This window comes from Ailuropoda melanoleuca, chromosome 7 (genome assembly GCF_002007445.2).
Source record: "Ailuropoda melanoleuca isolate Jingjing chromosome 7, ASM200744v2, whole genome shotgun sequence".
Lineage (NCBI taxonomy): Eukaryota > Metazoa > Chordata > Mammalia > Carnivora > Ursidae > Ailuropoda > Ailuropoda melanoleuca.
Window position 1 is genome coordinate 27,246,568 of NC_048224.1, and position 25,498 is coordinate 27,272,065.

At 43.8% G+C, this 25,498-nt stretch overlaps 1 protein-coding gene across 18 annotated transcripts; it reads right to left on the minus strand.

Moving 5' to 3' along the window:
• Nucleotides 1-8,797: 8,797 nt before the first annotated feature.
• Nucleotides 8,798-24,439, minus strand: SLC25A51 (solute carrier family 25 member 51). Of its 18 annotated transcripts, none has more exons than XM_034664139.1 (7): nt 24,172-24,423; nt 20,327-20,410; nt 19,298-19,577; nt 16,291-16,352; nt 15,563-15,721; nt 10,451-10,600; nt 8,798-10,022 (listed from the first exon to the last, which is right to left on the minus strand). In XM_034664139.1, exon 7 carries the CDS (start codon nt 9,979-9,981, stop codon nt 9,088-9,090), a length of 894 nt encoding a protein of 297 aa, XP_034520030.1. In that variant the 5' UTR covers nt 9,982-10,022; nt 10,451-10,600; nt 15,563-15,721; nt 16,291-16,352; nt 19,298-19,577; nt 20,327-20,410; nt 24,172-24,423; the 3' UTR covers nt 8,798-9,087. The 18 variants fall into 18 exon arrangements, 17 of the variants coding, with proteins under 17 accessions (XP_034520030.1, XP_019650448.1, XP_034520037.1 ...); XM_019794889.2 differs by lacking the exon at nt 24,172-24,423 and adding an exon at nt 23,632-24,159; XM_034664146.1 differs by lacking the exon at nt 20,327-20,410 and having other exon boundaries at nt 19,454-19,577.
• Between the last annotated feature and the right edge of the window lie 1,059 nt (nt 24,440-25,498).

Here is a 25,498-nt window from a genome sequence, read left to right on the forward strand (position 1 = left end):
ATTATTTAACAGTGTGATGGTTCATTTTACAATACTGTTTTAATTCACTATAAAAACGACAATCATATTTGGGATACTTTTGTAAAATAAGTCACTGAAGAGAAAAACAGAGTGAATCCCTTTCAATTCAGATTATTTTGTGAAATTATTTGGATAAACTGATTTAGCTAACCATAGCACTAATTACCACTATTTCAGTTATTCCTCTGACAGGTATGTTTTGGGCTAAAGTTTTTTTTTTTTTTTAAGGAAACAATGATTTGGCATGCTTAAATGCTAATAAATTAATGATTTGTATTAGTTTCCTGTAAATGATGTAACAGATTACCTACCAGAAATTTAGTGGTTAAAACAACACAATTTTGGGGTGCCTGTCTGGCTCAGTTTGTACAGCAGGCAGCTCTTGATCTGGGTCATGAGTTTCAACCCCATGTTGGACAGAGAGCTTACTTAAAAAATAAAACACAAATTCATGTCCACTGAGTTTTCCTCCAGGCCCTTCCTTTCTGGCCCAGTACGTGAAGAGTGGTGCTCTAACTCCAACATGTGCTGGGATCACCTGGAGGGCTTCTTAAAACAGATTGCTGGTTCTACACCCAGAGTTTCTGATTTCATAGGTCTAGGGTTGGAGCCCCATTTTGCACAGTCGGTTCCAGCTGATGGTGTATGTCTGTACACCACGATCTGAGACCTACGAATATAGAAAATGCAGTTAGGGGCACCTGGATGCCTCAGTCAGTTGAGCAGCTGACTCTTGGTTTCAGTTCAGGTCATGATCTCACGGTGGTGGGACTGAGCCCGGCCTTGGGCTCCCACACTGAATGTGGAGCCTGCTTGGGATTCTCTCTCTCCCTCTGCCTCTTCCCCACCCCTGCGTGTGTGTACACACTCTCTCACTTAAAAAAAAGCAAAAAAAAGAAAATGCAGTTAGGGTTTAATTTTTCACAGATGACAGGTCCTAGGGATCTCTATGTAGATAAAGGAAGCCAATTTAGAGAACATATTTTTTTTTAAGAGAACATCTTAACTCTGGAGGTTACTACAGATGGACAACAGTTGGTCCGTCAGCACGCCGTTCTCAGTACACTGAGACTCCCCCAGTTCAACACGATATGTGAGTTAGTGGGCAGTAAGTTGAGTAAGACCATCTTACCTTCTCCAGGCACAGACCTGGTGCTGTGTGGCTTCTAACTCAGAAAGAGGAGTGCCGCCACCAGAGAAACACACTCTCTGGTGTGAGCTGTAGATAGGTGCAACCGTTGCTCACAATAAATCCAGAAAAGGAACACCTGAAACTTCAACCAGGGCATACACAAAACATTTTTTAAAACCTTTTCTGGGGACACAGTGGTTTCCACTGAAAGCCATCTAAATTATGGGTGTGCTGGACTGCTGTGTTGACATTAATTCACAAAAGCCCATCACGATTATAAAAGATTAGGTTTCGGGTAAAATGAAGGATCCAACTTTCATTGTGAAAGGATTACTTTTTAAAAGTTAAATACAAAGTATCGGATCTGTTCTGAAAATGCTCTATTTATTCTTAAGCAGTTATTACCTAGTCTTTTGTGTGTGTGTGCACATGCATGCAAGCACTTAATGTGTGTAATTAAAGGATTTCCTGTCATGTATTGGAATTTGCAGTTCACTGGCAGGAAAATCATGATCCTTCCCCTTGTCCCTTCAAGGGGCAGGTCGACAGACCCCCGGTTTCTGGGGCAGTCTTATAGAAGCTGATTAGCCCTGTCACAATCTGTGGGTGGTGGAGGTGGCCATACTTTCTCATCAGTGGGAAACGCCGCAGGCTTGTGTTCCCTTCTAGCAAGGATTTCTGTAGCATCCCATGACTTCACGAAGCCTAAGAAGAACTAACACCCTGAAAGAATCAAACTGGGAGCACATGGGTGGCTCAGTCGGTTAAGCGTCCGCTTTTGCTTCAGGTCATGATCCTGGGGTCCTGGGATCGAGCCCCGAGTCAGGCTCCCTGCTCAGCAGGAAGTCTGCTTCTCCCTCTGCCTCTGCCTGCAGCTCCCTCTGCTTGTGCTGTCAAATAAATAAAATCTTTAAAAAATAAATTAAAAAAAAAAACTGAGTCAAAACAATGTGGATGCCAGATACTGTGATAAACTCCCTAATGATTTCTCTCAGCATTTTATTATGAAAATGTTCAACATACAGCAAAGTTTAAAGAATTTTACAGTGAACATCTGTTGACTAGGATTCTACCATTACTGTCTTCCTGTTTTATCATGTATCTACTACTCCATCCATCAATCCATCTTAATTTTTGATATATTTTTAATAAATTGCAGACAGCTATAGCCATCCTCCTAAAAATCCTCAGCAATACAGATCGTTAAAGTTCACTATCTTGTTTTCAATTTTCCACATGAAGCCCACAAGTATAAATGGTATGTTTGCTAAGTTTAGACAAACGTACACACCCAAGTTACCCAAACCCCCATCAAGACATAAATTACTACCATCACCCCAGAAAGTTCCCTCATACCCCTTCCAGGCTCCTTCCCCTCCCTCCCAGAGGCAACCAGTTTTTTTCCCCAGCACAGGTTTATTTGCCTTTTCTGGAAATTCACATAAATGAAATCATACAGTATGTATTATTCACCATGAAGGTTCTAAAAAGACATTCCTAAGAAATTCAAACTGTCTCTGAAACAGGGAAAGAAACAGTGAGAAAGACAACATCTGGGATCAGATTATGACTCATTCACTGAACAGGTATTAGGAGAACCTCTAATCTAAGGATAAGATCAGAGTCCCTGCCTTCAGTGAGTTCACACTGTCCTGAAGGCTGCAGCATAAACATCACGGAGACCGCGTGAGGGCTGAAGCAGCCACCATACGCCACAGAAGCTGACCGACCGCATCCAGCCTGGGAGCCAGCGGGGAATCAAAGGAAGTTGACATTTTTACTTTGGCATTTGTCTCAGGCAGCCAATGCTCTGTATTTTCCACAAGCCTAGAATCTTCTAATTTAAAATTACTGTCCTTAAAAGGGCAGCTTTCCAGTACTGAGCAAATGGATCTATGGCAAATTTGCTGAACAAAATAAACTAGGAAAAAACTGTAAAAGGCACAAACTGAAATTAGTATCGATTCTGTTTTTCTGTAGTTTAACACCAACTCAGATACATGTAGTACTGCCCTCAAACACAAAGCCAACATGCTCTTCTGTTCCTGGCCCACAAGTAGCAGGGGCTTTGAAGCACTCCAAACGTCAACAGCCAACCTCTGACCTTGGGCTTCACCTGCGCTTTCTCAGGGCCTATCACACCTGGGACCCCTGCCGGCGCTGCACTCTTCACCTTCACCGTTTACACACAAATCACACATGAAAAGTACTTGGTTCCCATACTTTTTCCTACTCTCTGTCCTCAAAACTCTATGGCTATTTTTTAGGAGGGAATGAGAAGCCCAAGAAAACCTGGAAATTTCTTGTTCAATTCCTTTTTCCTAGAAAAGTGTGAGAGGAGTAAGAGAAGTTCCAAAGCGGCTCTTGCCCATGGGAAGGCAGGAGGCTGTACACCAGGAGCCCCCAGCACTGCAGAGAGGACGGCCCTCGAAAGAGAAGTTGGTTTCATTTTCCTAGTGCCACGGGGACAGGAAACCTCTCCACGGAACTCAGCGCAGTCCCCATTTTTTGGTGCGCTGCCTGACCCACAAGGACCTGCTGACTGATCATGGCCGGTTCCCCAAAGAGAGGAGTGCCTGAGCCGCTGGCGGTGGAGGGGGGAGCGACTAGAGGAGCAGTTGGCTTCAACAACGAACCTAGTCGCTGCCTTCGTCACACTTCTAGTTAACACAGCAGCGGTCGACGACACTGATTATCTTAAGGAAATACCGTTAGGCTCATCAGTCACTAGGCTCAGCCATGCTATGGACTGAACGTTTGCATCCCATCTGAAATGTCTATGTGGAAGGCCTAACCCCCCATGGGAGGGCATGTGCAGGTGGGGCCTTTGGGACGGGAGGAGGGTTAGATGAGGTCATGAGGTCCTTTGTGCCATGTAGGGACTCGGGAAGTCTGCACACCAAGGAGAGGCCTCTCACCAGGAACCAAATCTGCCAGCACCCGGATCTTGGCCTTCCTAGCTTCCAGAAGCGTGTGAGAAATACACGTCTGTCGGTGAAGCCACTTAGTCTCGGATATTTCACCACGGCAGCCCAAGCAGTGTGTTTTCCTTACACTACCTCCACGAGCCATCGCGGATGGAGCTGCCACATATTCCCGAATGCTCGGTTCCTGAACCTCCACATGTCCCTCACTCCTGACTGACTCCTAGGGCCCCCCTGGTGTCAGGCCTGGGGCAGGCACTTGGAGGGGGTGCTCCAGCACAGCCTCTGCCTCATGGAGCTGGCGTTCAAACGGGGCAGGAAACAGCGAATCACCACAGTCCAATTCAAACGGGGAAGTGCTACGAAGAACGGGAATGTGGAGGCGTAAGAACATACGAGAGGGGAACCTGACTTAGCCCTGAAAAGTGCGAGCAGGGTTCCCAGGGAAAGGGACACTGAGGGCCTCCGCAGGGCGACGAAGGGAAGGGGGGAGTGGGAGAGTGCCGCGCCCAGGGCAGGGGGACTAGGCCGGGCGAGGGCGGGAGGCGCAGACGGCAGAGCCCCGAGGTCCCCGCGGCTGAGGGCGGTGACTGAGCAGGGGGGGGGATCGGGTGTCTACAGAATTACTCTTACAGCGATACGCAGCATGGAGCGCAGAGAATTTAGAGAAATCCTATTTTATCCTCAATTTCTATTTCAAAATCAGCTATGCTCACTGGAAAAAAGCCCCCCCTTGGAAACTTCAGAAGCTAAATGAAGTTGGGCGCCCGCCTCTGGGAGATCCGGAGCACCCCGCAGCAGCGTAGAGCTCCCCTGGGCCCGCGCCCCGTCACACCCGGCGCTCCACGACAGGCAGCAGGCAGCAGACGACACGTACGACACCCTCTCGTCAATTCTCAAGTTCAGGGTAATCACTTGCATGATGAATTCCAACCCGACACTGGAGTGTTAGAAGCATGAGGGCGATCGCTCCCTTACCTACTGGTCCGCATTAAACAGCTCGGCGGCCCGTGAGACAGGGAGCACCCTCAATGGAACGTGTAAACAACAGTGTGTAGCTCATAGAAATTTCAGTCTCCTAACAGAAAGAAGTAGCTGTGAAGTTAAAAGCAGGTATTAAAAAACTGCACAAACATCCAGATCATTTAGCTTGGGGGTAAACATGACCTGAAGGTACTCTATACCACAGATACTGATAAACAGAAAATACTAAGTTTATACTCAGTAGGGAAAAGTTTACTTCATTTGAGAAAAACCATTAAAAGACAAAATGCTTTGCAGTTAAGCTATCTGGAAAATTAACTTATCTGGAACTCCTGACTAAATAAGATGGGTACATGAAGGACTGTTCTACCCACAAAGTTACCAGGTGAAGGTGCTGAAGAGTCAAAGTAATACACTAAGCGTTTCCTCAGCAGACAGACTGAAACCACAAAAAAGCGCTAGTAACCCTAGCCAACCGCAAGAGAAGACCAAACAGGACTTAAAAAAAACAAATAACTTTATTCCAAACAGAATAACCAAAAGAATGTTAACAGACATATTTAACAGGTTTCATTTAAACTCAGTCACAAAACTCAAAAAATATTAAACAAAAACAGCTTTGTGTGCTTAACCACTTTTAATAATGAAACTTAAAAAAAAAAAAAAACCCCACCATGTAGAGACTCCCCCCCAATCTGGGAGCCATTTAGGCAAGCAAATACTTACTATTAAGCAAAAAGACAGCATTAAAAATGAAAAATCCTCAAATTTAAGGAGAACTGTTAAGTCTTTGATCTGCATTTATACACACAGGAAAACAAAGAGTATTTTAATTGAAAGGAGATCAAGTCCAAGTGCTCACCCTTCCTTCACATGTGATCTCCTGTCTCGCCTTCACTTGGACCGCACACGTCTCGCTCCACAACTTCCTCCGCACTGACCTGCCGTTTCCCGCACGGCACGATCGGCTGCCCCCCAAGCCCTCCAGGTCCCATTCCGCACATCCTGTCTGCCGCCCATGATTCTATGTTTGCACAGCATGAGAACGCTGTACAGAACACTGTAATCGAGCTAGGAAATTTCAGGTCTCCAAAGATGATTCTAGATACACAATTCTGTTTTATTGCACAGTTTACAATATATAGCAGGTGATTACATAACCAACCATAAGGTAAGATGAATATTGACTATTGAGACAAAAAACATCAACTGTCTCCAAGCACAAATGAAACGAAGACACAAATCTGCCCCATTAGAGAGGCTGTGTTTAACTGTGATGCAGTCCTGAGGGCTCACACCACCCCAAGCGTGTTCACTATAGACTCCAGAACACATCTCTGGTGGCATCAGAGACGAAGCATGGGAGGCAGGGCCGGCGCGCCCTGTGCTCATAAACCAGCTGTCCCGAGTATGTAACAGAAAGGCCACTTTTAAAGCTCTTCAGATACAGTTATTCACTCATGTTTGCCTTTTCAAAATTATTTCTAGTTCACACTGAAGGTAAAAACAAGTGATTAGAATCTCATTAATAACACATTTTGACTTCTTTCAAGGTTCGAAGCTGTTGGCTACCATAAGCAAGTTGTTGAATTTTTTGTCAAATTTAAGAAGTCTATAGGACAACACAAAACCATCCCTGGTCATGTATTTACAGTTTGGTCTCCAAAAGCTGTAAAAAGTGACAAAGGAATCCAAATAGGAGTTAAAAACATTAAAAATATTTGTTTTAAAATGCCACAAGTTTGAGATTGCAGAAACCAAAGCATCCCCTTTCAAATTCTCACTTGTATTCCACAAAGTGCTTTAGAACTTAGGTATCTGTCACCTCACAGGAGTGTATAATAGACAAAAGGAAGCCCCTCCTCAGGGCAGGACCCCAGGCTAAGTCACCTGCCACAAGGTGTGGTGGCTGTGGGCCGGAGCCACCACCACTGGCCCCAGCGCCTTTATCATTCATTTCCCCGAAACTCAACCGGCTTCAGAGCCATACTCTCTATTCAGTAAGCCAAAGGATGTTACTCATGTTTATTTGGTGTCAAATCCTTGTTTTTCTGAAATCCTCACCTCTGCACCTTGGTTTCCAAAGTAAACTGCCGTTCCCAACACAACATTTTCAAACAGGGCTGTTGTAAAGCTACTGAGCCTCATTTCCGCCTGGCAAGTGCTCGATAAAGCTTCCCAATCCGTTCTGGTTGGAAGGATGCTTATTTGACCAGCCATATCGCATTCAGAGGTAAACATATCTTTTGGACTATCTGCCCAGAAACTGAGTAAACTACCATCTGAGACCCTGATTTTATTTTGGTCAGTGTGCGCACATACTCATATGCAATTATTCAGAATGATGACAAACTGGTAATAAGAAACCTAACGACTCTGCCATGTCAGATGCTGGCAAGCGATCTTCACTACATATTTACAGATGTGGATTTTTAATAGATTGATAAACTACTTTTCTAGGATGTTTCAAGTTTTATTAATTATTCAGTTGGTAAAGAGAGGCATTTTGCTTCATTGATCTGGAAAACATATTTTAAAATCTCATTCCTTTATGAGAAGCAAACTGAAGACTTCAGAGGGGAGGGGGGTGGGGGATGGGATAGACCGGTGATGGGTAGTAAGGAGGGCACGTATTGCATGGTGCACTGGGTGTTATGCGCAACTAATGAAGCATCGAACTTTGCATTGGAATCCGGGGATGTACTGTATGGTGACTAACATAATAAAATATAAAAAAATAAAAAATAAAAAAAAAAATCTCATTCCTTCGACAAGTAAGTTTTTCTCTGTCACGTAACTGAATATGTTATCCAGCTATTACAAACTAGGAGCATTTAAAATTAACCCTTCAAGTATCTTTATTTAGATCTTATCTCAAAGGGTCTTACTGTTTTAATGATAAAATGATAAAACTGGGTTCCCAGAATGTAAAAATCCTAATAGAAGCCTCTATTTCCAAGAGTCAAATAAAAAAGCTAACACTGGGATGAAAGCTATCCTGAGATTTGTTTTTTCCCTTTCTGTAATGCTTAGAAACCAGGGGAGAGAAATCTGTAATCCCGTTAACAGACTTCCCAAACACAATATTATGGAAGTGTTTTTTTTTTTTAAAGGAGGGTTTTAAGAAAACAGGATACTTCAATATGACAAACTACGAGTCAAAGAAAAAACACTCCCCAAACTCCCAAAGCTCTTCGCAAAGTTGGCAACAATTAATCAAAGAAACTGAATTAACCAGAGTTTGCAATTAACACGCAATTTCTTCACAGGAGGAAACACCTATATGGAAATATAAGTCCCCCCCATGTTTTGGTAATGAAACAAGTTATACATTAACATAAGGACATTTGGGAAGGGTTTAAGGTCACATTCAGAACTAAATACAAAACCTTCCAACCTAGACAGCAAAATGGGAGCTTTGACTAGATGCTTGGTTCTGCCATACGTCTGAATAGCCTTGATAATGACTATTCCAACAAGTACTTAGTTTCAAAACTAATACAATTTATCATAAAAAGCCTACACCTAATAAGCTGTCCTCCCCTGTTCTCTGTCCTACACGTACATGCATATGTTTAACGAAGACTACCCTTTGAAACTCCTAAAAGCAGAGAAGCAAGAAATGGAGTAAGAGAAGGAAGCCTGAGAATTCACAGGACTCTAAGAGCCTTTTCTCTGGCTGGTCATGGCCACTGACATTTCAATACAGAAGATTTAAAGACTTGTGGGGAAAAGAATCATACCTTGGCTATTAGTTTTCCTTGTCAAAAGCAGTCAGATAGACAGCTCTTAACCAGGCAGCCTAAAGTTCTCAGATAATGATGAAAAAAACAAAACAAAAAACCCCCAAATTTTCCTACAAGAACCTCTTATTCTGAATTTGTTGGTACTTCAAGAAAACAGCTTTGCCCATAATTCACTGTGCCCTGAACTTATGACACAAACTCGTATTTGGCCAATTAGGAACAAGGCCAAACTGTATTCTTTTTAGGTCTATTCAGTTTGGCACTTAACTTATGGTTTCTTTCATATAATCTTTAACAAGAACTCGTAAGTTGCATTGATTATGCCCCAAGAGATGAGAGACCGATGGTAATTCAGGTGAGCACCTCTGAAAAGATTCGTCAGCTTCCTGTCCCGCTCTAGCCAGATTTTCTGGAAAACCTTGGGAAAAGACTGAAACTCCCCACCAATCTGAGACTGCATGCGAGTTTTCACAACATTAACTGGGAAAAACAAGATTCCCAACACGGCACCCAACAGACCTCCACAGATAAAATCATTGACCAAATGAGCGCTGTGAGTCGTTGCGGTCGGCAGATGCTCCTTAATGGGACCTCGAAGGCCAAAGAAAAGGACATTGCTGAATCCATTACGGAAAAGAACAGGTACCAAGCCTCGATAATACTCTCTAATTCCATGGCATTTAAGTGCCTTAAAAGCGTGGTAAGTGTTTGTAAATTTGTCATGATGCTTGTGGTCTTGAAGCAATGTCTGAACTCTTTCCAATGGAGTGAAAATTGCTTCTGTTGTCCCCGCAAGTACTGCGGCCACACTGCGGGTCGCAAACTCGGGGGTACTGATGTGCTTTCGGAGAAGGCACGATAAGTCCTCGTACAGCCCAAACATAAGCGCCAGAGTGGTGGTCTTCTGCAGCAGTGGGGGAAGGATTCCGCGGTACAAGTTTCGAAAGCCGTCCCTCTGCAGCTGAAGCACCGCATCCCGGGTCTTGATTCCATACAGCTGCTGCCGGAAGAGCACCTTCTGGATGGGAAACGTGATCGCTACGTTGTTGAAAGCTGCACAGCAGCCACACAAGTAATGCTTCATTTCACCAACATTTGCGATATGAGGTGACAGATCTTGTTTTGAAGATGTTAGGATGGGCGGCCTCTTTTCATGAGCTTCTGAATCCACCATGTTGCTTAAGGTCTTTCTTCTTCATGAAGGATATTTTTAACCTACAAATAACAAAATGACAGTAGGTAAGCCACTATATATAGGGATAAACATGTAGAATTTTTCCCAATTTCCTTAACCCTTTAATTTCTGGACACTATTACATTTTCCCTTCACTACATCAGTAGTTGTTACAGTATTTTCAGAGGACCCCTCGAGGTCCCTGAGACCCTTGCAGGGGTCCAGGAGGTCCTTCCTCTTCCAGCCGCGTACCTGTGTGAAGCTGCATTTTCTGCATCTACTTTAACCAGAACTTCTCACCACAGACACAATGCAGATAGGCAACTCCACCTATCTTTTATGCCACACATTACACAGACCGGCAAAACTGGAAAACATGCTCTTCTCATTCATTTTTTGGAAAACAGTTATTTTTCCTGAAAATGTGTTGTCTATGTTAACATGTTATTTTAAAGCAAATTAGGGGCACCTGGTGGCTCAGTCAGTGGAGCGGGTTAAGCGTCTGACTACTGATTTTGGTTCATGTCACGATCTCAGGGTTGTGGAGTCAGGCTCTGCATCCCGCTCTGCGTTCAGGGTGGAATCTGCTTGTCCCTCTCCCTCCACCAATGCAATTTATCTTTAAAATAAATATACAAATAAAGTGAATATATTAACATTTTGATTTCTAAGACCATAAATACTAATCCATATAAATAAAGGCTCTTTAGGGTCCACAATAATTTTTAAGTATAAAGGGGTCCTGAGACCAAAAAATTTGAGAACTACTGGACTAGTTCATACATACCACGGTACCTAACGGTATATACCAATATCCTTCCGAAAAAGATTCAAAGTCCTCCCTTGAGAAATAAAATAGCAAAACCTGCATTCATTCATTCTGTTCACTAACACTTACTTAGTCTCTAGACTAGGCCCTCTGCTAAGTGCTAGAGATTCAAAAGCAAGGTACTCACAGGGCGCCTGGGTGGCTCAGTAGGTTAAGCATCTGCCTTCAGCTCAGGTCATGATCCTGGCATCCCAGGATCGAGCCCCACACTGGGCTCCCTGCTCAGTGGGGAGTCTGCTTCTCCCTTTCCCTCTGCCCCTCACCCCCACTTGCGCACTCTCTCTCTCAAATTTTTTTTTTTTGTAAGAATTTATTTATTCATTTGAGAGAGACAGCACAAGCAGCAGGGAGAGGCAGAGGGAGAAGCAGACTCCCTGCTGAGCCCAAACCTGATGTGGGGCTTAATCCCAGGACCTGGAGATCACGACCCAAGCTAAAGGCAGATGCTCAACCATCTGAGCCACCTAGGCGCCCCTCAAATAAATAAAATCTTAAAAAAAAAAAAAANAAAAAAAAAAAAAAAAAGAGGCAAGGAACTCACAATTTTAACAGGAGACTGCCAAGGTAAACAAATACACCGCAGTGTAAATACCTTGTATGATAAAGATACGCTATGGATAAAGGACACTGAGCACGCACTTTGGGAGGTAGACTGGAAGAACAGGGTCAAGAGAGGCCTGCAGGTATGTACTATACACTACATTTTCACATATTTAATTCTCAAAACAACTCCATCAAATAAATATTATTTTCCCAGTTTCACCAATGAGAAAACCAATACTCTCCTTTGTCTGAGGTACAGAAAGTAACTGGTGGAGCTGGCATCGTAGTCTGTCTGACTGCAGGGTGCAAGTTCCGGCGATCATACCGAAGGATGGCAGGGATGTGGGAGGCTGCCCTGGACAAAGTGGCTGCATCAGACTATTGAAGATTTGAAGCCCCCCCCCGCCCCCGCCCCGGAACACACCTGCCTCCTTAAAATGGCAAGGATACCCCTTGTTGGGCATCTAAGTCTGGCAAAGGATCCAAATAGCTGGATCATCCAGAACAATCCTACGGTCCAGAAATAACCTTTACTGGGGGACTACATGGCAATTTTGTTATGTCTTAAATATAACAGGCTAAAGATTTTTTTAAAGGGATCTCTACACCCAACATGGTACTCAAACTCACAACCCCAAAATCAAGAGTCAAACATTCCACCAACTGAGCTAGTTAGGTGCCCCAACAGGCTAAATATTTTTAAGCTGATTTTAATTCCTCAATGTACAACATCACATTTATGATACCACTCAAAAAAAATTAAGTAACCCAATTAAAAAATGAACAAAGGACCTAACAGCCATTTCTCCAAAGGAGATATACAAGATATGGGACTCCACCCATCTTTTATGCCAGCCATGAAAGAAACCTACAAAACTGTAAAACAGGGAGGTCTGGCTGCCTTCAGCTCAGGTCACAAAGGTCACGATACTGGGGTCCTGGGATCCCACATCATAATGGGCTCCCTGCTCAGTGGGGAGGCTGCTTCTTCCTCCCCCACCGTTTGTGCTTTCTCTCCCTATCTCTCTCAAATAACTGAAATCTAAAAGAAAAACCTCCAAAAAATTGCAAAACACACTCAGATGCCAACAAGCATATGAAAAGATGCTCGACATCAATCAACAGAGAAATGCAAATCGAAACCACAATGAGATCATCTCACCCATTAGGATAGTTACTATTAAAAAAAAACAAACCCAAACAACAAAAAACAGAAAATAACTGTTGGTGGAGATGTGGAGAAGTTCAGAGTAAGAATGTAAAATGGTGCAGCCACTAAAACAGAAATGGCAGTTCTACAAAAACTTACAACAGAATTAACATACGATTCAGCGGTCCCACTTCTAGGTATGTATCTGTTAAGAACTGAGAGCAGGGTCTCAAGAGGCACGTGCACATCCACATCCACGGTAGCCAAGAGGAGGAAGCAACACAAACGCCCACTGACGGACGAATGGTTCAACAAGACGTGGTATGCACACATACAACGGAATGTGATGCGGCCTTACAAGGAAATCCTGTCACATGCGAGGACATGGGTGAACCTGAGGACACTAAGTAAAATAAGCCAGTCATAAAAGGACAAGTACTGTATGATTTCACTTATATAAAGTAGTCAAATTCATAGAGACAGAAAGCAGAATGGCAGTTGCCAGAGGCTTGGGGAACGGGGAACAGGGAGTTATTACTTAATGGGTATAGTTTCACGCTGCTATAAACTGCTGAGCATTCAGGACAAGATGTTAAAATGTAATCACTACAAAGAGCAGTGCACAGCTGAGCACAGAAAAGAAACAGAATCAGTTCCTGGGAGCTTGTATCTACAGGAGCCACAGATACGTACCATCAGATATGTATTATCAGATATGTATTATCAAATATGGAACATACATCTGCAACAATAATTTTCCTTCTAGAAGTACAGCCTAGGGAAATAGTTATTCATACAAGATGTACACAAATATTCAACTACAAGACAGTCACGACAATGCTCTTGAGCGGTAATGAATAAAAATTAAATGCTCAACAGTAAGAGGCCCACCGAATAAATGAAGATGTATCCGCCTGATAGAATGGCATATAGATATTAAAAATAAAAGAGTACTGGGGCGCCTGAGTGGCTCAGTCATTAAGTGTTTGCCTTCGGCTCAGGTCATGATCCCGAGGTCCTAGGATCAAGCCCCACATCAGGCTCCCCGCTGCTTCTCCCTCCTCTCCCTGCTGCTCCCCCTACTTATGCTGTCAAATAAAATCTTTAAAAAAATAAAAACAAAAGAGTATTTTAGGTTCAGTACAGTTTGAATTTTTAAAGATGTTAATGAAATTTTAGGCAGCAGCTGAGTCTTTTTTTTTGATCAGTAAATGGTATAAAAAGAAAGCTTTTAAAATTTTTACTTATTTGAAAGACAGTGCATGAGAGAGAGAGCACAAGCCCAGGGTGGGGAGGGAGGGCAGAGGGTGAGGGAGAAGCAGGCGCCCCGCTGAGCAGAGAGCCTGTCACAGGGCCTGAGTCCAGGACCCTGAGATCGTGATCTAAGCCAAAGGCAGATGCTTAACCGACTGGGCCACCCAGGTGACCCAAAAAGAATACTTTTTACTGACATGGCACAATCCTATTTTTTATTAAATGTGTCAATCTAGTCAACTCTTGTTCTCCAAAGTTGGAAATGCTGACAATAATGAAGGTCTAATGAGGTGACAAAAGGCTGACAGTGACAGATCAATGAGACAGTTTCAAAGTAAGCAAAGGCCAATTGCTGTTCCTCTCAGGCTCAGTTTCCACACTTAGAACCAAGGCCAATGCCATCCACTGTGCACAACCGAAGTGAAAGTCAGCTGAAGAGTCTTAACACCAACGCTGGGAGCAAGGCAGTCAGGGTCTGCTCAACAAACATCAGCCTTCCCCCAGTGGTTTCCCTCTTAAGTTTTTAATGTTTTTTTCTGGGACGCCTGAGTGGCTCTGTTGGTTAAGTGTCTTCCTTCGGCTCAGGTTATGATCCCAGGGTCCTGGGATGGAGCCCCATGTCAAGCTTCCTGCTCAGTGGGGAGTCTGCTTCTCCCTCTCCCTCGGCTCCTCCCCCCTGCTCATGTACTCTCTCTCCCAAATTAATAAATATAATCTTGAAAAAAATGTTTTTTCTGTTCCATTCAGACTTATAGGATAACACTGTCAAGACAACCTTCATTTACTTTTGTTGGGGATTTCCTCCTCTTTGCCTGCTTTTAACTGGCCTCTTAGCACACTAAAAAAATTAAATTCAACCAACTTATTCAAAGGCACTGCCCTACATATCAGAGATTAGAGATATGCGAGAACCCTGGCCTTGGGGGAGATAAGACATGCAAACAATTAGACTACAGAGCGATAAATGCAAGCACGGAAATATGCACAAGGTGTATAAAGGCCCCCGCAGAGAAGGGTCATTAACTAGCTGTCTGCAAACAATGACAGGGCAGGATATGACATGTGGGCAAATAGGGTGAAGCACATCCAGCTAAAGGCTAAGGTGTAGGTCCGTGTCACAGCAGCAGCAGGATCGCGATCTCAAGGAATTATTCTAGTATGTTCTGCTACAGCAGAATGTGGGTAAAAGACGGGAGGATGGCAGAGGGAGGATGGGGAAGCAGGCTTGGACTGGCGTTATGAGACCCTCAGGAAGATCCCAAGACCCTCTGACACTACTATATACTGTTTTTTTTGCCTTTCTCAGGTGAAGCAAATGGAAATAAGCTATTTTCCTTAAGTATGTCACACCAAGGTCTGTGTGTCCTCTTCCCACAAGATAGAGTACACTAAGAAGAAAATGTAACATTGAACACTTCCGCCCAAAGTCTCTTTGTTTTGTTGGAGTTCCAGCTGGCTTGCTCCATGTTTCTATGAGAAAAGATAAACTTGCCTTCAGCTGAGAAAAACTTTAACTGGAAACCACTGCAGGCCCAAACTCTGCCGGAAGGGAGGTCCTGAAAGGGGCCAGGCAATTTTCCTCGCCACTAAGTCACCCGGTTACACGGCCAGAACTGGACAGTGCCGGGGTGCCATCTTGCACTGTCTGCCCCCACAAGCAGGGGAGCCACACCACCTCCAGGCCCCACTCTGTTCACGAAGAACACACTCTCCCCTTTGGCAGAGCGCAGGGAGCAGCGGGACTCACTGCTCAGTGCTGCTCGGCACTACCATGAATCAGTCTAAAAGGGCAGGAAAAATCATACCTGGTGTTCGGAAAGCGCGCCCCTCTGCAACGTAAATAATCCAAGGAAGACCTGGCTCAGAGACAGGAATTATTTCTAATCCTGGCAGGTATTAGAACAGCTAGATTATGAAGTCACCTGGATGCTCGAACCAGAGATACCAGCTTCCTTGGAGTTGGGCTGCTTACAGATTCAATAAAACAAGAAATGAGTCATTTCAATGAAAATTCACAAAAGAAACGCATTACTTTAGGAAAAAAACTGACACATTCAAAATAAACATTTTAAAAAGATTGTGTTTTAAAGAAAACAAAGTTGTAAATTAATACACAGACATCTCCCCATTCCAGGCTCACTGCCCTGGCTCAGGGCTCTCTGTGTCTAGCCCGTCTGTGGGAAAGCCTCTTTACCAGTCAGCCTGCCACTAGTGACACTCACACTGCGTTCTGGAATCTTCCAATAACAGAGTGGAGATACCCCAGAATTTTGAATGACTGTATTCTAACAATTGGACATATATGTAATTTATTCTATCTCCTATTTTGGTCTCTGTTTTTTGTTTAGGTTTGGTTTTTTCCTTTTCTTCTTTTAAAGAATGCTGCATTGGGCAACCTTGTACCTACACCTTGCTTGGGTGAACTCTTGCAAGTTTAAATCTCGCAAGGATAAATCTTTAGAATGGCATTGCCGGCTCAAGAGTAATACATTTTAATTTGATAGCTACTCCAAACTGCCCCCCGAAAACTTACGAGGATTTATACTTCCATTACATGTATGCCAGTACCAGGTCCCCCACCACTTCCAGCACCATCTGATGGGGGGAAAAAAAAGTCATTTTGTCATTGAAAAATTTTGATTAAACTACAGCATTTTGGGGGACTTGGGTGGCTCAGTCAGTTTCAAGCGTCTGGTTTCAGCTCAGGCCATGATCCCAGGATCCTGGGATCAAGCCCCATGTCAGGCTCCCTGCTCAGTGGAGGGGCCTGCTTAAAAAAACAAAAAACAAAAAACAGGGGCGCCTGGGTGGCTCAGCCATTGAACATCTGCCTTCGGCTCAGGGCCTGATCCCAGGGTCCTGGGATCGAGCCCCACATCGGGCTCCCTGCTCTGCTGGGAGCCTGCTTCTTCCTCTCCCACTCCCCCTGCTTGTGTTCCCTTTCTCTCTCTCTCTCTTGCTGTCTGTCAAATAAATAAAATCTTAAAACAAAACAAAAACAGAAAAACAAAAACTACAGCATTTTTTTTTTTTTTAAGATTTTATTTAAGAGAGCGAGAACGTGCACAAAGGGGAGCGGCAGGCAGAGGGGGAAGCAGGCTCCCTACTGAACAAGGAGCCTGATGCGGGGCTCGATCTCAGGACTTGGGATCATGACCTGAGCCGAAGCCCAACTAAGCCACCCAGGCATCCCAGCATTTTTTCACTTTTGACCACTTGAATTTCTCTTACTATAAATTTTCACATTACCCATTATTTCTAATAGGCAGAAAAAACTTTCCTGGTTTGTAAAATTTCTTCATATATGAAGAAAATTATTCCTGGTTCTACTAACCAAATTGAGGCAAATACTTTCCCTACTTTACCATTTTTGTGTTACTGAAGTTCTTAATCTGGATATCTATAATCTTGACTTCTAGGCTTTACTATGTCCTCAGAAGGCCTTCATTACTCTAAAAGTATGAACAAGTAATCCATGCTTCCCTCTACAACCTTCATGGTTTCCTTTACCGGCCATACTGTAATCTCTCTGGAATTTCAGCGTACGCAGTGAGGCAAAGAGAAAAGCTTGCCTACGGAAGTGACCGGTGAGCAGCATCCAAATGTCTGTGGGCGTGTGCATGTATGTCTGCACGCGCTCTGCTTCGCCAGCGGCCCAGCCCTTCAGCACCAACCTGCTCTGACCTGCTATGGCGGTAGGATGCCTGTCACCATGTACTAGGGCTTCCCCATACTCTTCTCAGAATTAGTGGTTTTCCTGGCTCTCACGCTTCTCCTGGTAAACTTTAGCGTATCTCTGTCATATTCCTCCCAAAAACCTTGTTGGTATCTTACAGAAAAAGTGACTTCATAGATAAATGTAAAGACCTGTCACTTCTCCAAAATTAAACCATACTTTACAGGAATATGGTATCTTCCTATTTACTTGTATCTTTTTATAAACCTTAGTAGCATTTAACAAAATGTGCATACAGATCTTAAATACTTCTTTTTTAAGATTCGAGAGAGAGGGAGGGAGTCAGAGTGTGCAGCACCGACAAGGGGAGGCGGCAGAGGGAGGAGGAGGAAGGAGACTCCCCACTGAGCCGAGAGCCCTAGACAGAGCAGGATCCCAGGACTCTGAGATCATGAGCTGAGCAGCAATCAAGAGACACAGGCTTAACTGACTGAGCCATCCAGGTGCCCCCAGAGCTTGAATATTTCATGTGTCTGGGTATTTTATCTTTTTGGTTGCTATAATGAATGGACTGTTTCCTTCCAACTCATTTTTGAACTGCTTTTTGTCTGCATACGAAAAAGTTACCAATTCTTGTGTATTAGGGTTAGAACAGCCAACTTACCAAATCCTCTTGCAATGTCTCAGTTTTTTGGCTGGTTTGCTTTAGCTTCTACTATATAAAATACCACAAATAACTGACTTCTCCACTATAGCATGTACCTTTCTTCTATCTTATTAGATTAGCAAATATTTACTGAACAAAATTAAATTTAGTAATAGTGAATAGCCTTTTATTTTTGACATTTATGGGAACTTTGCTAGGAATTACTATTAAGCATGACACTGGCTTTTGATATAACAGGAAGCTGTCATCAAAGTATTTATACTCCAAGTCCTAGCAGTTTCAAGTTTACATACGGAAATAGATCATCATGACACAAAAATGATTCCTGAACTGGCCCCTACAAAATCTGTACCCACTCAAGCAACCTTCCCTGTTCACCATCTATTCCTACCCACCTTTAAGACTATGCTGCAAATGCAAAGCAAAGCCTGTCTTTCCACCGCTATCACATAACTTTACCGAATAAGTTACATTAAAAACCCAAAACTTCACTCTGCATTCAATCTAAGAATTAGTATATCTTCAATTATAACGTAAGCCCCTTTCCCCAGCTATTTACTAGGAAATTATGTTTAATGGTTCCCATTAAAACTGCATTCCATTTTTCTATACTAATGATCAACTGATAAGGGCTTAGAGAGTTTTCAAACATGGGAAGGAAAAACAAATTTATTCCCGTTTTACTGAAATTCAACCACCTTCAACCTCTCCCACCACCACTAAATCAGGAACTTTGGTCAAATGCTTTTACAGAGCTACTGAGATGACCACATGAATACTGAGACAGAACCAGTGTAATATTTACAAGCTGGAGCTTACAGCCTCAATTCAAATCCTGGCTCCACCAGGTATCCACTGTGCGACCTTCATCAAGTTCCTCAATGTCTCTATGGCTTAATTTCCTCATTTATAAAATAAGGATGTTACCTACCTCATAGGTTGGCTCAGTTATTTGAGTTACTACTTGTAAAGCATCCGGGAGTATCTAGAGCACCAGAGGTGCTCAAGATGACCTATTATTATTATTACTCTCTAGTATTTATTTGGTGTATACATTAGCATTATTTCTTGTTAATTACTTGTTCTTATAATATGGGTATGAATCCTACTTGGCCATGACAAAATATTTTTTTTAATGTATCCCTAGATACCATTTGCTAATATTTTATTTTAAAATTTCACATCACTAGAACATACCTGATTTTCAATTTTAGTACTATCTTCATGCCAAGTTCAGGTGTCAATGTTCCACTGGCTTTGTAAAAAACAATCTGTCACTTTTTCTTCCTGATGCTGGTAAACAACTTGAACCTTATCAAAATTACCTTTTCCTTCAAAGTTAAAGGAATTCACCTGTAACACCATCTGGACCTGGTGTTTTGGGGGATGGTAGCTTTTTGATAACTTTCTCAATTTCTTCCATCGTTATTGGTCTGTTAGGTTCTTTCTTCTGCAGTCAATTTTGATACTGGATTTCCTTTAAAAAAAAAAAAAGTTCTGGTTTATTTACATAGTACTTGCTGTTTTAAAAAAAAATACTTTTAGTTTTGTGTGCTTATGTTTCCTTTTTTCTTGAGCAACATAGTCAATTCGTCAAATTTACATTTCTCCCGTCCCGGGGCAGCGGGGGGGGGGGGGGCCCCCAGCTCTCGAAGTTACCAATTTCACTATTTTCAATTTTTAAATTTGTTTTTCCTCTTTATCTCGTTTCTCCTGTTTTGTCTAGGTTTACTGTATTCTAATTTCTTGAGTTAGATGCTTATTTTTATTCTCTGTTTCATAATTTTGAGTGTTTAAGGTGATGTATCTTCCTTTCAGCAAAACTTTTTAGTACTACTTTTTAAGATACTCTGGAGAATTCTGGTCTAATTGATGGTTGCTTCATGCTCTGCATCTTCTCCTATTTCTCTGACACAGTGGTTTTGGTTTGGGATTATATGTGCCCACCTCCAGAATCCAAACCTGTTTTGGCTTTGTGTGTCTTATCATATCCTTTATTTATGCTCAGGAGAAGAGCATCCTTCTCATGGCCCACAGGAAGATCATAGAAGGAGGGATCCTAAGATTTGGCAACCGTCCTCCAGTCTCAAAAGATCTGATGATAAATACAGCCCGAAGCTGACCTTCATTAGCGGGAGAATAGAGCAGCAGCGGCAAGCCAAGTACCCTAAGTCCATTACTAAGTTTTTTGACCACAATAGGACAATGGTAAGAGAGCGTACAAACCTGAAATATCCAGGCACCATGACAGTCTTGCCACAGAAAGAAAAATAAAATAGCCAATGGCAGCCATCTTTCTGCTAGATCATGCTAAAATGCAGGGGAAGGGGAAAGAAGCAGAAAACTTTAAATGTATAAGGAAATGTTTTTTTAACAGTCCCTGTTTTGTCCTGAAATTTTAGTCCACTCTGGATAAATGAGAAGATATGAGAAGCCATAGTTCTGCTATCTAGCTATAGCCTCCCTGATCTGCTGATTGAATTGTTTCGCTTTGCTTTTCTGGAAAAGCATTTCTGCTAAAAGCTGTACAAACTTCCTCCTTCCTACGTAGCAGTATTTCAGTAGTTTATATAGTATAGCATCGTGCCATGCAGCATTTGAAGACTCAATTATTTTTAAGATTTAAGTGATCTCTACACCCAACATGAAGCTCGAACCCACAACCCCAAGATCAAGGGTTGCACACTCCACTGAGTGAGCCAGGCACCCTGAAGAAACTGTTAACCTGGGGCGCCTGGGTGGCACAGCGGTTAAGCGTCTGCCTTCGGCTCAGGGCGTGATCCCGGCGTTACGGGATCGAGCCCCACATCGGGCTCCTCCGCTGGGAGCCTGCTTCTTCCTCTCCCACTCCCCCTGCTTGTGTTCCCTCTCTCGCTGGCTGTCTCTATCTCTGCCGAATAAATAAATAAAATCTTTAAAAAAATAAAACTGTTAACCTGTTGCTGACTTTATTATGTTAATTCCTGTTTCAACAGCAGTTTCCCTTAATTCAGGATACACTTTTTGTGTATGACAGCTTTCTTTTGCCCATCATTTTTGTGGGGATGTATTTATCTGACTTGGGGAGAATGGGGGGAGAACCACCCACAGCTTTTTAATTTAAAACACACCTTCTGCCTGTTACATTTTGTGCTCTTAACCAGTTAAAGAAACCAATGGCATTTTTATTTTTTTGCCAATGGCATTTTTACTTAAAAAAAAAAAAAGCAGCTTGAAGATGCTTGAAAAGAAGTTTGCCAGGGCAGAGTTTGGTAATTATTAATCAGTCTTCTACACCCTTTACTTCTTGCTATTTCAGCTGATGGACATGAATTTAAGAACTCTTATTAGAACTACACTTGCCAATCTAAGATTAACCAACATTTTAAAAACAGCTTAGCATACAAATGCTTTATATCTATGTAATGCTTTGCTCTTCTTCAGAGTCTCAGGACTAAAAAATGATAAAATCAACAAGAATACTGGTTAATATTTATATGATTATATGATATCATGTGACCATTTATGACTTTGAAATTTCATTTACATACTGAATACATAATACATTTTAAAATCTAAAGTTACCACCTGCAAACTGTTTTAACAATCTATTGTTTCTTGATAATACAAACTAAGTTATCTGTACACCCGACAGACCAAATTTTGTCCATGTTCACTTTTAATTTTTACTGGAATGATTTACTTCCCCAAATTTTACAAATTAAAGTTACTTCAACTAGTTTGTCATGGCTGTTTGTAATAATGGAGGCTGTTATTAAACAGAAAACTATGGCTAACAGAAGTTAGCCGTTTATTGACCCCTGTATTTAATTATTTTAAGATATTTTAAGAACATCACTGTATGGCTGCCTGGGTGGCTCAGCGGGTTGGGCAGCTCCCTTTGGGTCTTGGGATGGAGCCAGGCACTGGGTGGCTGGTAGTCAGGGAGACTACCTTCTCCCTCTCCCTCTGCACTGCCCCCCCATGCACTCTCATTGTCAAATAATTAAAAAAAAAAAAAAAAAAAATATCACTGTACATTTAGAGTCTCAAATTTTAAAAAATAGGCCTGGGCATAGAAAAAGGAAGGTAATGAAACCCTCCTAGACTTCACAGATTTAAAACCTACCCTCTAAATTTTAACCTCCTGGGGCGCCTGGGTGGCACAGCGGTTAAGCGTCTGCCTTCGGCTCAGGGCGTGATCCTGGCGTTATGGGATCGAGCCCCACGTCAGGCTCCTCCACTAGGAGCCTGCTTCTTCCTCTCCCACTCCCCCTGCTTGTGTTCCCTCTCTCGCTGGCTGTCTCTATCTCTGTCGAATAAATAAATAAAATCTTTAAAAAAATAAATAAATAAATAAATAAATAAATTTTAACCTCCTGAGACTTGTAACGTCTTTCAAAGAAACCACCGATGTACATGTGAAAAGAAAAAAAATAAAGCTTTCACTCTCGTTTCATCCTACACACCAGGATGGTATGAATAGTGTCTTATTTTGGCAACAGAAGCAAGGACAGTGTGCACAGTATTCTGTGGCAATGGAGTTTTGAATTTTACATGTTTATGTTTGAACACAGTTAAATTTCTTTACTAAACTCATCTCTATATTTAAATTCCTTAACAGGAATAATTCTTTGCTATTGCAAAACTTATTTACCATTATTTTAAACTGCTTGCTACCTAAAACACTCAAGCTATCTGAACAATAAGCAGCACAGTTATAAGGCTGACTTTCAAGCAACTACAAGTATCAAACCTTTGTGGCATAATTGAACAGTGTAAAGTCTAACTCCTCACTGTAATTTACTGCCCACATGGATAAGCAAGACCTAGATGTGATCCCAGCACAAAGGTCTTTGTGCAAAAACTGGGGGTAAGGCAAATATAATTCTCCAAGGATGTGAAATCCCACAAGGCAGCAGGTCTGAGTCAGCAATCAGAACAAGGTCAGTCCGGGTTCCAGTCCTAGTTATGACACGATCTTGCTACTACAGTCAAAGCAATGTCCCTAATTTGAAAATCCAATTCTCTAGGTTTACTTTAATCTATCAAAGGAGAAACCAGATACCACCACTCAAAGGTAATAGCTTATGATTTTTTGTTTAGATGCATTAAGGGTGACTCCAGATCCAAAGTGCCTAACCTGTGCCGTGGAACCGCTAGGGGACCCACCTGACCAGGTCTAGCACCTTTTGATTTTATTGAATCCTTTCCAAGCAGGCAGGGGTGGAGAAGGTTCGAACTGTCAAGGTTATTACCCATTACTTTCAGGGCTTCTATTTCATTGCTTACAGGAAGAGAAACAGAGGGTGGGAATTAAGTCCAGCTGAGGATAGCTGACGGGGCAAAATAAAGGTTATGCCCAAAGGGTAAATATAGCTGAGGCATCGACATGATCTAGCCACCCTCAGTGCTAAATTATCAGTACAGAGATTTACAATGAACACCGCCCGCCTGCCCGCCCCCCAAAAGCCTTATACAATTGAGTTTCCCACAACCCGATGCAACATGGTGTCGCAGAATAAGCACTGCCGGGCTGTGGCTGGACTTACCGCCCTCCGGGCGTCCATTTCCCCAACCTGGGATAAGACGGGCGGGGGTTGGGTAGGATCACCAAGGCCCATTCTGTTTCCGACAGTGAACAGTCTCAAGGGGCCCGGAATCCCAGGGAAAGCGGTGGGGGGCCCTTCCGCCGCCCCAGCACCACCCGCCCCCGGGCTCAGCCAAAGCCCGGCCTTCCCCGTTCTCCAGTTCGTGGGCGCGGGAGGCACCTCCCCAGCAGGGGCGCGTCCAAATGAACGCGCCTTCTTCGCCGGAAAGGCTCGCCCCGGCAGCCAGACGGCACGCAGCGAAGCCCCGCGGCTAGCGGGAGAACCAGAAGCCGCGGGCGCGTCGTCCCCCGCGGCTCCCGCAGCTGCAGGCCCCACCCGGAGGGCGCGCGCGGAAGCAATCGAGCGCGCGGAGAGGGATGGGCCCCAGCGGCTGCGCCAGAGGGCCGGGGCAGGGCGGCCTCCTCAGCTCTCCTTCGTGCTTCCACTCCTTCAACGTACAGGCCGCGAGGAAAGCCCGTGCCGCCAGCCCGCCGCACTCACCCATTGCAGCGGCCGCCCCGGTCCGCGCCCGGTAGCCGCCAGCCCGCAGGTCGCCGAGCCGGCGAGCAGCGGCCGCGCAGGCGCAGACCTTGACCGACCCGGTGCGCGGGGCGTAGCGTAACGCGCTCGACGCCGCCCGAGCCCGATCACGTGAGGCAGACGCCGCCGCGTCGCTTCTCCTTAAACCCGCAGAGTCAGGTGACCCCGATCAAGAGTTTTTGGCCCCGGCGGGGCAGGTGTAGGGTCACCCACCACACCTGTTGTGAGACACTGGGGCTCCACTAACCAGAACACCGTTCCATTGGAGCCATACGGTGGCCTTGCCGTGCCACAAGTAGTCAACGCGTTCTCCAGCGTGCAGCCTGAGGGAGTGCCAGTGGAAATTAACAATTGTAGATGGCGAACGCCGAAAACCTGAAAGTGCCCCGCCTGGCTCCCCTTTGTAGCCTGGGTTAGATCTCATCAAACCCTCAGTGAGGCGTTTTGTCAGCTCCCGGTATCGCAGGCCACAGAGAAACACCTGTGTACGCTTTAGGACCTAAAATCACTTTTAAAGTCTCTTTCCTTCCAACCTCAGACAACTGGCAGGTCTTGGACTCTGTTGCACTGGGAAATGGAAGGCTTAGGTTGGAGTAATAGCTCGGACGCTTCTGCGAGTGACCTTGGACAAGTCACTGGTTCCTAAGCCCCAAATCCCTGTCTGAAAAATACTGCCTGCCTTGCATGCATCCTTTGGCCCTTGTAAGCATCACTAGGAATAATGACCTGACTCTAACTCATAAAGTGAAAGGCACACAACAGCAGGTGTGAGGGGTTGAAGGAAACAGAAGGGTCTGTCTGTAGAGGAGAAGCTCTTCAGGAGGCTGGTGAAACACGTGTGAAGGATATGCACCTCACTTGGGGTTAGTCCAAGAGACAGGAGTCAGGGATTAGCTCTAGGTGGGTGGCTTTCCCTGTCCACTTGCCCTGACAGCATATTATAGATATGGACTCCAAAATTTGGTCTGCTTGAGCTGGCCTGTTTAATTGCTGCTTGGGATTTGGGAGACCATGCCACCTAATTTCAGCTAATTCTCCTGAGGTACCTGTTGTGTGCTGTTGTTCATGCCCAAGCTCCCCTGGGGGATCTTAGAGTCTAATGAAGGATATAAAAACAGAAGATTCTGGAAATTCAGAAGCATGAGGGGCCTTGCCGCTTGACAGGGAACCAGGGATGGCTTCATAGGGTAAGAGGAGTTTGAACAGGGCCTTGGTTGAATGACTGGAATTTGGACCGGGGGAGAAAGTCATAGTAGCAGGAGATAAGACTGCAAAGGTCAGGTGGTGG

Excerpts from the sequence above, each read along its gene's own strand:
- SLC25A51 (XM_034664153.1), bottom strand. The coding sequence starts at position 9,981 with ATGGTGGATTCAGAAGCTCATGAAAAGAGGCCGCCCATCCTAACATCT.